This window comes from Symphodus melops (assembly GCF_947650265.1).
Source record: "Symphodus melops genome assembly, chromosome: 1".
Lineage (NCBI taxonomy): Eukaryota > Metazoa > Chordata > Actinopteri > Labriformes > Labridae > Symphodus > Symphodus melops.
In genome coordinates this window covers 13,671,507-13,681,868 of record NC_136691.1, presented here as the reverse complement: position 1 = coordinate 13,681,868, position 10,362 = coordinate 13,671,507, and the positions used below count along the sequence as shown (strand labels likewise).

The 10,362-nt window shown below is 38.0% G+C and overlaps 2 protein-coding genes across 3 annotated transcripts in view; one reads left to right on the top strand and one right to left on the bottom strand.

The window, feature by feature from the left end:
• stx7l (syntaxin 7-like) overlaps nt 1-10,362 on the top strand; it is a 280,516-nt gene that overhangs the window by 38,006 nt on the left and 232,148 nt on the right. The window lies entirely within an intron of this gene.
• On the bottom strand, nt 672-8,377 carry chga (chromogranin A). 2 transcript variants are annotated; one of them, XM_079367873.1, is made up of 7 exons: nt 8,131-8,375; nt 7,799-7,848; nt 6,890-6,983; nt 4,900-4,968; nt 4,725-4,811; nt 2,025-2,443; nt 672-1,451 (listed from the first exon to the last, which is right to left on the bottom strand). In XM_079367873.1, exons 1-7 carry the CDS (start codon nt 8,174-8,176, stop codon nt 1,368-1,370), a joined length of 849 nt encoding a protein of 282 aa, XP_079223999.1. In that variant the 5' UTR covers nt 8,177-8,375; the 3' UTR covers nt 672-1,367. The 2 variants fall into 2 exon arrangements, with proteins under 2 accessions (XP_079223999.1, XP_079224000.1); XM_079367874.1 differs by lacking the exons at nt 672-1,451; nt 2,025-2,443 and adding an exon at nt 3,865-4,229 and having other exon boundaries at nt 8,131-8,377.

The following is a 10,362-nucleotide window of genomic DNA, read 5'->3' as shown; positions in this document are numbered from 1 at the left end:
AAAAGGCAGTTTACCAGTTTACAAGGTTTTTCCAACACTAATATGTGTCCCTAATTTGTCTACAAACCCCAAAATTATGAAATATTCCATCCTCTGTCTTTTTTCTGCTCCACTTTGAGGTCAGTGTGCTCAAACAGTGCCGTATGGAGAATTCCCCTTTGTGACATCACAAAGGGAGTAACTTCTCTCTAAGATGGGTGACACTTCCACAGCTAGGTGTTTGTTCTGCCCTCTAAGTCTGCTTTCTCACTGTGAACAATAGGGCATGGTGCAGCAATCCCAAGCCACCCAAACCCCTCCAGATCAGACACAGCTCATTAACATTTAAAGTTACAAAGACAGAAACAGCCTTTTCTGAGCAGGGCTGAAATAAAGGGGTTTATAGGCATGATCGGAGTGGATTTTTATCAAGAAAATTCACAGATAAGTTTTTTTAGGGAGCTTAAACAGTGGAAAAGGGGTTTAATATGTGACCTTTATATGAATTTGAGACCAGTAATTCCTGTCTTTACCACCTTAAAATGTATAATTTGAGGCTGTCTATGTGCCTATAGTTTACTGGACATAAAACACATATAACAGTTTCAGGCTCATTTCATAAAATCTGTTCCATACAAATATGAAGTTTATAAGCATTCAAAGATTTTACAAAACAGATATTTCCAGATAAATCAATTTATTTATTTTTTTTTAAATAAATTAAAATTAATCACAGAGTAAAATTACAATCCAGCTATGAACTGCTTAACATGTTCAATTATTGCCTTGACTTTTTTCAAGCCAACTGTATCTGCAGTAGCGAGCGTCTATGTCTTCTTCTGCTTACCTAAGCCGCACAGAAAGTCTTTGTACATGTATACATGCTTTATCATAAAACCCCACCTTGTTGAAATGTGTATATCAGGATAAACCTAAACCTTTTACATGATTCAGCGTGGAGTTAAATTGATTTTAAAGCAGGCAGGACACATTTTATAACCGGTGGAGATGACTGTCAGAGGGAAAAGAGGAAAACAAGCTGTCAACCTTCACTGACAGAAATGTTTTTTCTCAAGGACCCTGGCTATGTCTTCTGAATTTTTTTTGCGAGTTACTGAACTTCCAGAAGTTGTTTATTTCTTTGTTTTTAGTTTGTATGTTTATTTTTAATGTGCATCTACTGTTTACTAATCTATGTAGAGGACAGAATGTCACAAGGAAGGCCGCTGCAGTTTGGTGCCAAAGGGCATCTTCCATAGAAAAAGCAAAAGACAAAATCTTGTCACATATTCACACGCTCTATCTGTGGAAACCAGGCAGCTGGTAAAGCGGAGGAGGAGAAAGAGGCAGTGGAGGTTGCCATGTCAAGTTTTCTTCCGATCTCTTGCTCAGCCTCGCCGCAGCTCGTGGAGTTTCTGGGCAACATTTTCAAGCTCTGACTCGATGGCTGCCAGGCTTTCAATCTCTGGCTCCTGCAGAAATGATGTGAGAACAATGAGAGAGAGAGAGAGAGAGAGAAAGAGAGAAAGAGAGAGAGAGAGAGAGAGAGAGAGAGAGAGAGAGAGAGAGAGAGAGAGAGAGGCTGCTTATTGTACACAGAATCACAAATATGTGCAAGCATTTTCAGCACCACTTGTTTTAAAACTGTTCTAGCTGTAAGCAGGTACACATTATGAACAAAATTAATTCTATGACCCTCATGTTAGAACTAATGTGAAATCGTGTATGGCAATTAAAACTATCACTGTCTTAGTGGTTGCTTTTAAACATGTTGCCAAGCAGCTGTTCTGTTTGCATATTGATGGGAATCCAGCCATAGGACGGACTCTGCCTCATTTTTTTATTTTATTTTTTTAAGAAAAACAGAAGCCTAACTCAGTTTCCTTAAAGAAAGATGTAGCCATGCCCTACAACAAACATTGGTATTATTAATTTGACAAAATGCAATAGTTACAGAACCAACGTCACAGTTAATTAATAGCAAAAAAGTTGAACTGTTGTCATAATCTCAATAACTCTTGGAAAAAAAGCGATTGACAACTCACCTCTGTCTTCCGGCTGGCACTCCCCTCTTCCTCCGACACTCTCCTCTCCTCAGCTCCACTTCTGGCGATCATCTGCAGCTCCTTTTCCTCCGGACTCCTCTGTGTGTTTCTTTTTTTCTTCTCCTCCACTTCTTCTGGCACCTCCTTTGAATGATGTGGCACTTCTTCCAGGCTGTTGAGCTGCTGTACATCCTTCTTGGCTGCATTTTTCTGCAGTGACAAGGCCTTGCCTCTCTTGATCCATCGCTTCATGCTCTCCATACCCCCTCTCTTTGTCTCCCCTTCTTCTTCCTCCCCAGGATGTTTCTGCTCTTGTTTCTGTGAGGAAAACACAGACCTCTTATCTTTCTCTTCTTCATCTAATTTCTTCTCTTTTGACTTGTTTCGGTGAGCATCTCTCTTTTCATCCGGCCTTGCACCTGAAAATACAAAAAAGGAAAAAGGAAATATTTCTATTATGTTTGATCTCCACAGGTCCAGCAACAGAACACTCTCCATCATCAGCAAGAATCCACTTTTTGTAATTAAATATTTGGTGCCAGCTGGCAGCTTCATTCACTGTATTTCTAGCTGAGTTTTATGGGAATTGACAGCATGGCCAGAAACAAGATGACAAAAATCAGTGATCTGTTAAGAGGTCTGGAGACAGAAAAGTCAAACTCTGAATAGCAATTTTTATCTAAACTTTGAGATTATAGTAAGTGAGTCAGCTCAGCTCAATATCCTCTTCACATGACACAATGTGATGCTCTCTAAAACCCAACCCCTCCTAACAGGTAAAACAGTTTTCAAACAGTTAATTTCAAACATTGATTTTTATATTATCTCTACTAAATTCTTACATTGAAACAGCTTACACAGCCACCATTTTTGCTTTTTATGTTTGATTCAGTTAACAAAACTTTATTAAAGCAAAATCAATCTGAGCTAACTTAAATAGCAGTTAGCTTGGCTAGCAGCCTCGGTTGTAGTCCTAGATTCAACAAAGGTTGTCTGATAAGTGTTGATGTTTACATTTGAAACAGCATTTTGCTTGTTTAACTATCTTTTTATTGAATTATGTTGCCCATATGTCTACTACAAAAACAGTGATTACAGATGTTTCGCTATCTTTTGTTTTGGCTAACCTCCATTAGCATGTAATTTGTTTAATTTGTTTTATCGTTGTTGTTTTTTTTAGTTTTTTTTTTAAAATTCTATTCTTCTTCACTCCTTTAAAAAGAATGCAACAGGCAGCCAGGATTATGCTCTTCCTGCTAACGCTACTGTTAGGAAGAGTAAGAAACAAGACTTTCATTGAAATAGTCGCTAATATCCAATGACAGTTGAAGGCTGTATAAAAGGACTCATTAATACTAGTATCAGAACAACTGAACTTCCTTTGTTTAAAAGAAAATTACACAATTCATTCAAAGATATAAATAGCTAAAATAACCCTTACCAATTACTTTCTATGTTGTTGAACATTGGAACCTGTGTTTGAGTACCTCCTGTTATTCCTGCAGGGACATGTAGTAGCTTATTTGTATTCTGGTACATTTACACATTTAATCCTTTCTCTTGGTGTGCTGTCAGTTTGCCAGCCATATTGGCCCCGCTTCAGAGTGGGGTGGGACAACTCATCATATAGATGGAAGCACTTCAATCAATCACCCAGTCGTGGTGGCAGACTGTTTTATCTGCAAAGGCAATTTATCTTTTTGCATTCGCCCTATCTCAAGACTTTGCCATCTGCCTTTGGTCAACTTGATTCAATATGTTAATTAAAAATATGAAAACTATGACTTGTTGGCTGTCTTGCATATTGATGCCCATTTTATTTCTCTGGTGTTCTCTTTTAACTACAGCTAAAATTTCAAATAAAAGGCAGACGTGTAAAAATTAAAATCCACTTGCCTTTTTTTTCCTTGGCCATGTTTTCCTCCTCTGATTTATCCTTTAAATTTAAATCACTGTCTTCTTCTTTCTCCTCCTTCTTTCCAGTCTCCCCCTCACTCCATTCATCCTCAGAGACATGACTTCCAGGGCTATCAACATTTTTCCTCTTCACTTGCACCTCTTCACCGATGTTATTATCCTCCTGTGGCTCTCCATCCTCCTGGCTCTCATCCTTTTCTTCCCCTCTATCAACATGTCCTGTTCTCCTTTTCTGAGACAGGATGGATCTCTCACCAGGGCCTCCTAAGGCTTTCAACATGGATTGATCTGAAATCCCGAGGGAGGGGAAGAAATTTAATTTGCGAGAAGTCATTGATTTTTCAGTGATGTTTAAGGAAGGTGCTTACACAACAGCACAGATGATAACTATGAAGTTTAAACATCAAATATGTGTGCCTTTTTATGTATGCATTTGGTCAGTTACATGGATAAGAGGAAATGCACTTTATGTAATAGACCTTTTTTTCTGTTCCACTTGTTTTTGCATTACGACCTCAACTTTAGGCAGAACATCCTGCATTGACTTAAAAAAGCCAAATGAGCTTTTAGGTAAAAAACCCTGTGAACCTCTGATTCTCTCCCTGAAGAACACAAGCATATCTCCACTGTTGTCAGCCCTGATTGGCTGGTATAAAAACATGTGAAAGAATGGAGGTATTCTTGAAAATTAAACATGCTAAACTACACTTAGAAATGAACTAATAATGTGCAGACTATGTATTTTGTAGGCCTTTGAACAGCCTAAAGACTGAAGAAACTCACCAGCAGAATCACTTGAAGTCTGGGGACTCTGTGATGTTAAATCAGGTGTACCAGCTTCTCTCTGCAGCTGAGCTCTGTATTGACCACCTACAAATCAAAATGAATTATTCTGTTCATCATCTGAATGTAAACAAGCATGTAAAGAGACATAACCTGTTTGAAGTCTGTGACTCACCTTGAACAGAAATCTCCTGCAGTTCCTTTAGAAAGTTATGATGGCGAAGGATAGAAACCAGTCTGTCATCTGCATTGAAACACACACATGTACACAAGGTGTTCAGTTCACCTCAAGGTGGCAGTTTTTCTCCCACTCAGGGTTGGAGGCTCAGATGATCAAATAATGTCCTGCTTTGATTCGGTGTTGTAGCTGGTATAAATGTGATTTATCTGAAAAGAACGATCAGTTTCCTGCTTTCAGGTTGATTAGCAACTGAAAAAAACAGTTGATGGTGAGATTGTTCAGGGATAAGAGACCATATTTCAATAATAATAATAATAATAATGCATTTTATTTAAAGGCACCTTTCAAAACTCTTAAGGTCACCCTATAAAGCAAAGATAAAAACAGACAGATGAGTGTGAACCTGAGCTGCAACTGTTTTTCAAGATTTCAGAAAGGAAAGGTAGAGTGTGTAATGAGGGGAGTCAAACACATGAGCTAGCATGACCGTATGATATATTTCCACTTTACAATAGAAAATGCATTAATTCTCAAGCTACTTCAATGTTACGGTGTTAGCTTGCTTACAATATAGACTATGCTAACACATTAGCTTGCCACAAGAGCAGACAATAATAAAAGCGTAAATTCCTAGATAACACTGTTGTACGGAAGGAATTTAGGCCCCTCCCCATGAAACTCTTTGTAGAAGAAGTGCTAGCTGAGAAGTGGTTGAATGTTAATGTTAGCTATTCTCAGATGGTAGCTAATAAGGTATTAAATAGTTGTGTTGTTGCTTAAACTTATTGGCATGAGGTCCAACAAAATGTTCTTTATATGCTTCTTTTCAGTTGGTGATCAATAAGGACCTGAAGATGATTTCTCAGATTCACTACATTTATAAAATACAAAACCTGAAACACAGTGATATGACATTGTAACAGCAATTCAGCTTCCCGCCATTTGAACATCATCAATACAGAGAAATTAAAAGTGCAAAGTTGTTATAATGGGAACCTGCAGGGGGTAAAACACAAGTATATCACCTTTTTTAAAGGACTCAGCAATTCGCTTCAGTGGATCATCACAGCTAATAGTCCTGAAATTTATTGCTTTGAAAGCACGAACAGGATTAATCATTTGGCCCACAGAGACTCCCCACAGCAGTGAGCACTGGACTTTCTGCTGACCCACAAATGATACTGCATACTGTACTCAGCAAGTACAAAAAAGACAACTGCTGTACTGTAACATCAGTACAGCAGTTCTTTCCTAAGTCTCCTTTTTTTCTCCCCCTTCTCTCCTCGACTTTGACTCCCCCCTGTCCTCTCCTTGCCTCTCTTTTCATCCCGCTGGTGGTGTACAGTCTCCCTCTCTCTCAGTAACAAATACTCGGTGAGTAACACTCTGATTGATTTTACAACAAGGACAGCTTCAAGGTAATACACTTGCTATGTAACTGAATAGCCTCTGCTGAACAGCCACTGAATAGCCTCTGCCCTTCTCTATATAACCAAACTATTCTTTTTACCCAGCAGCCATTGCATCAATCCAATAACTTTATGATTTTGACACCTTTCTGTCGATAAAGAAGGAGCGCACTTATTGGTTCTCTTAGGGAGGTAATGTCATTCCAGAGAGGATATTTTAACAAGTTGCCAGAAGAATGTATACTGTATTTATGTTGATGATGATAATTATGATGAATATGGTTTGAAAAAGGTTTAATTTGTCGAATGTTAAACAATTGCAAATTTCAAATCCATGTTGTATATTACTGTTAACTTGATTCAATATTTTTAATGTAACTGAATGTTTTATATTTTAAATACTGTTCATTTCCCAAAAGACCAAAATAGGAACATGGGTTGGAAATAAGTAAAAACTTTTAACTTTCTGTGGAGCAAATCAGATTCATACTCTGTATTGAATCTATTTTAAATTGCTTCATCTCTATTAGATATAATCAATTCAATTTAATGGTTATCCTCAGGTTAGGGCTTACCTGTCCTCAGTGTGACCAAACACTCCTGACTGACAGGATTGGGGTGGGGCCTTGATAGTACGTCAGCCAACGCCTCCACAATGCATTTCATTACCTGAAAAGAGAGAGAACATAACATGACTCACCAACCTTTACTGCTACAGTCAGATATGTGCATGCCTCAGGAGATCAAAACTGTTGAAATTGCCTCTTTGGTGAGTCACTGATTTTACTGTAAACTAAGACTCTACTCTCAGAATAAGTAAAGCATCTTGTTTAAAATGAAGCACTTCTCTGCTTGTTTGAAAATATTTATACATTTTCTCAGTTTTGTAGATTAAAATTCATCCGCTTCTCTTTGATAACAGCCCATGTGCTCGCTCACTAATTCAAATATATGAGTGTCTTAGATGAGAGATCTAAATAATGTCAACTCCCATTGAGCTTCTAATTTCAAGCCAATGCTGCATCCCTAATGATTTTTCTCTCATATTACTTGTCATGCCTGCCAGATCTTTGAACATAAATAGTCCCGTAGCACAACTCTCATCACTCTTTTATGCGTCTCTCACATCTCCCAGTCTCTCTCCCTCTCTCTCTCAAGTTGTGAAATGAATCTTGTACAACGGAGGAGGTCGAGCCTGTCCATTGCTCTCAGAATGGGATGTATTGATTGCTACAAGGTCAAAATGAGATTGCCCTCAGTGGAGAAGGAATTAATGTGGGTTAAATGGTGTGGATTAAGTATTTCTATTCACTGCTTGGAAAGTAGAGGGAATAGACAGTTTGTAAGAAAAATGTATCAACAAACAGTTTTAAACTTACATTTCAAATAGACTTCGTTTTAGCAGTTGTTTCAATTACAGAGTTTCCCACAACTCACAATGGCATAACAAATTTAGATATTGCATATCGTTACAGTATGTTTACCTGTGTATCCTCATTCTCCAGCTGACTTGGCGTCACTGGCAATGACAGAACTGCAAGAGAGCAAAGAAAAATAATTTCCCCATCATCATCTGCTGTACCTCTTTCTAATCCCTGTAGATCTGATGGTATTCTCGCTCCTACTAAAACACACTCTGCTTTAGCAACAGGGGACTGAATGTGCCAAATGTGCAGCTCAATTTAAGACGTGTTTGTCGCTGTCCTTGGTGCTGAAACAAGGCAATTACATCCCTTAATGCAGGTTTCTCTCAACAAACTGATAATACAGTTATAAAAAAAAAAAAACTTAAATCAGACTCGTTTTTTTTCCTTACCGCAGTTGGACAGGATTGTCAGGATGAACAGTCCTCTCCCAATCATTTTTTACACGAGCTCTCCAGGAATAGAAAAAAAATAGCGAAGCTTTAATCAGAAGGGTTTGATTTCACCACTTTAAAAGAAAAGTCGGTGTATTACGGAAGCATTCTGAATGAAACTTAACCGCTTTTTAGTATTTCTGGAGAGCTAAATCTCCTGCAGCATCGTCCTCTCCCGTCTCTTCACTGACACCTCGCCGCAACACCACGCGCTTTTATAGGACGAGATGTAGCGAGGAAGTGACATCATCCGAGGACAAACGATTTGACTACTGTAGGCTTACTGTACCTGAATGTACCTCGCTGGTTGTCAGGGCGTGCACAGGTTAGGACAAACTAGCAAACATTTTTTACATGTTTTATTTCATGACGGTATCGACTACACTTGTATGATAAAATATTACAAACATTTTATAAGTATAAGTTGTTGCTGTGTTCTGATCATGTCTCTTGACTGACTCAATAAAAGTGTTTCCTCGGTGACAGCTTAATGAAAGATGACTGCCCTCATGGTACTTTCAGTGTGGACCTTGATTATGTCAGCATGTGGTCTGAATCTGGTGAGATCACACCTTTAAGAGACCTTTTCACATATTTCTAACCCTTATTTGATTCAAATGTATGCTGTGTGTCATCATACAATAGGACTGCAGGTGTAAACTAGCTCTAAGCTAAATATGGTACACAATACATAAAAATGGAATAAAATCAAATGAATGAAAAGTACTGTACGCAAGTCATTACACAAACTTAGACTTGAATGCATTTTAGGTCCATTTACATCTCTGACTGTCAGAGATTTATGACTGTTTTTAGATGGTGGGAAAAAAAACAAATATAGAGTCACTGTATTGTTGCAAAAAGGGGATTTTTCTATAAGGAATAAGTGTTTTAATTGGCCTCTGAGAACAACTTTTATAAAACTGTTTGCAGTCCAATTTACCTCATACATACTAAGGCTCTGATGGACATGGTTCTATGAGGTACATTTTCTCTTTTGTTACTGATACAATCACATTAAAAAGACAAAGACGTTTCCTCAGGATGGTTTGGACTGTTTGTTGTTTCAAATTTCCTCCGCCGCCGTCCACTGAGATCCCAAAGATCTCATTATACTCACAGGGACACAATAAAGACCAATTTGCGTCACATCCATATTTGTTCCACATTAACCTACAAAGGCTTTGTTTAAACATGAAGAGAGCTTTTTCCTTGGATGCAATAATAAAGGGTTTTATAAAAGCCAAGGGCTTTTAGGACTGATTTAATTTTAGTGCACTGCAACATCTCAGAAATAGTAAAACATGGGGACATATGAAATAAATATTTGAACTCTTTAAGTGTGTGGTTGATTCAAGTAAATAATATATAGAAAAATGTAAAAGAGCTTTAATCCTACAAAATATTTGACTAACATTAAAATGGACCTCTTCCATTCACAGTTATAATCCATAAGGATTTGTTTTCTGTTTGTACTGTTTGTACCTGAGCACAACATTAGGGGATCAGTGCTATTCTGCTCTTTTCAACTCAGCTCAGAGTACGTAGTGTATGGCTTCAGTTCTATTCATGTGCTAAACAACCATTCCTGTCCAAGTAACCTGAACTGCTAATATAGCCTGCACCTGCCTGCGTATTATCCTCATCAAACAGAGAACATTCAAGCAGTGCTGTTTACTCTTTACCAGAGAGCACATGGATAACGTCACCTTTTGTCCGGGATCATATACCATGTATACTTTTGTTGAATATGCAGAATTTGTGTGCAGATAAAGAAGAATGCCTCCTTAGCTTAGCATCAAGTATCATGTATAATATTTTCTGTTTTGTTTGCCTATGGTGCCTTACTTTTCCTCTTCTAATGCTCGGTGCATAATAATGAAGTTATTGAAGGACCGTGTAGTGAAAGTGGGCCATCAGCAGCCTGGAGATCCAAGCGGCAGACGTGTTAAAAAAAAAAAACCACACACAGTGTGAAATACAGAAAAAAACCCAACACTTCCATATTTCATCTTTTTTTGCTGTATACGTGTGGGATTTTTCAAGAATTAGGCCTCTTTGTGTGACTATGCAACCTCTGGTATTCTCCCAGATGGAGGAATGTGGATATGGTAAGAGATATCAATTTTTCTTGAAAAGTCAAACCCTTCTTATCGGCAGCTTAAAAAACACACACACTTTATAATATCA

Bases quoted from the DNA above. Each gene is read 5' to 3' on its own strand.
- chga (XM_079367873.1), bottom strand. From the start codon at position 8,176: ATGATTGGGAGAGGACTGTTCATCCTGACAATCCTGTCCAACTGCG. The intron at 7,849-8,130 runs GTAAGGAAAAAA...GCTCTCTTGCAG, and splicing joins GACAATCCTGTCCAACTGCG to TTCTGTCATTGCCAGTGACG. The intron at 2,444-4,724 runs GTGAGTTTCTTC...TTGTATTTTCAG, and splicing joins GACTTCAAGTGATTCTGCTG to GTGCAAGGCCGGATGAAAAG.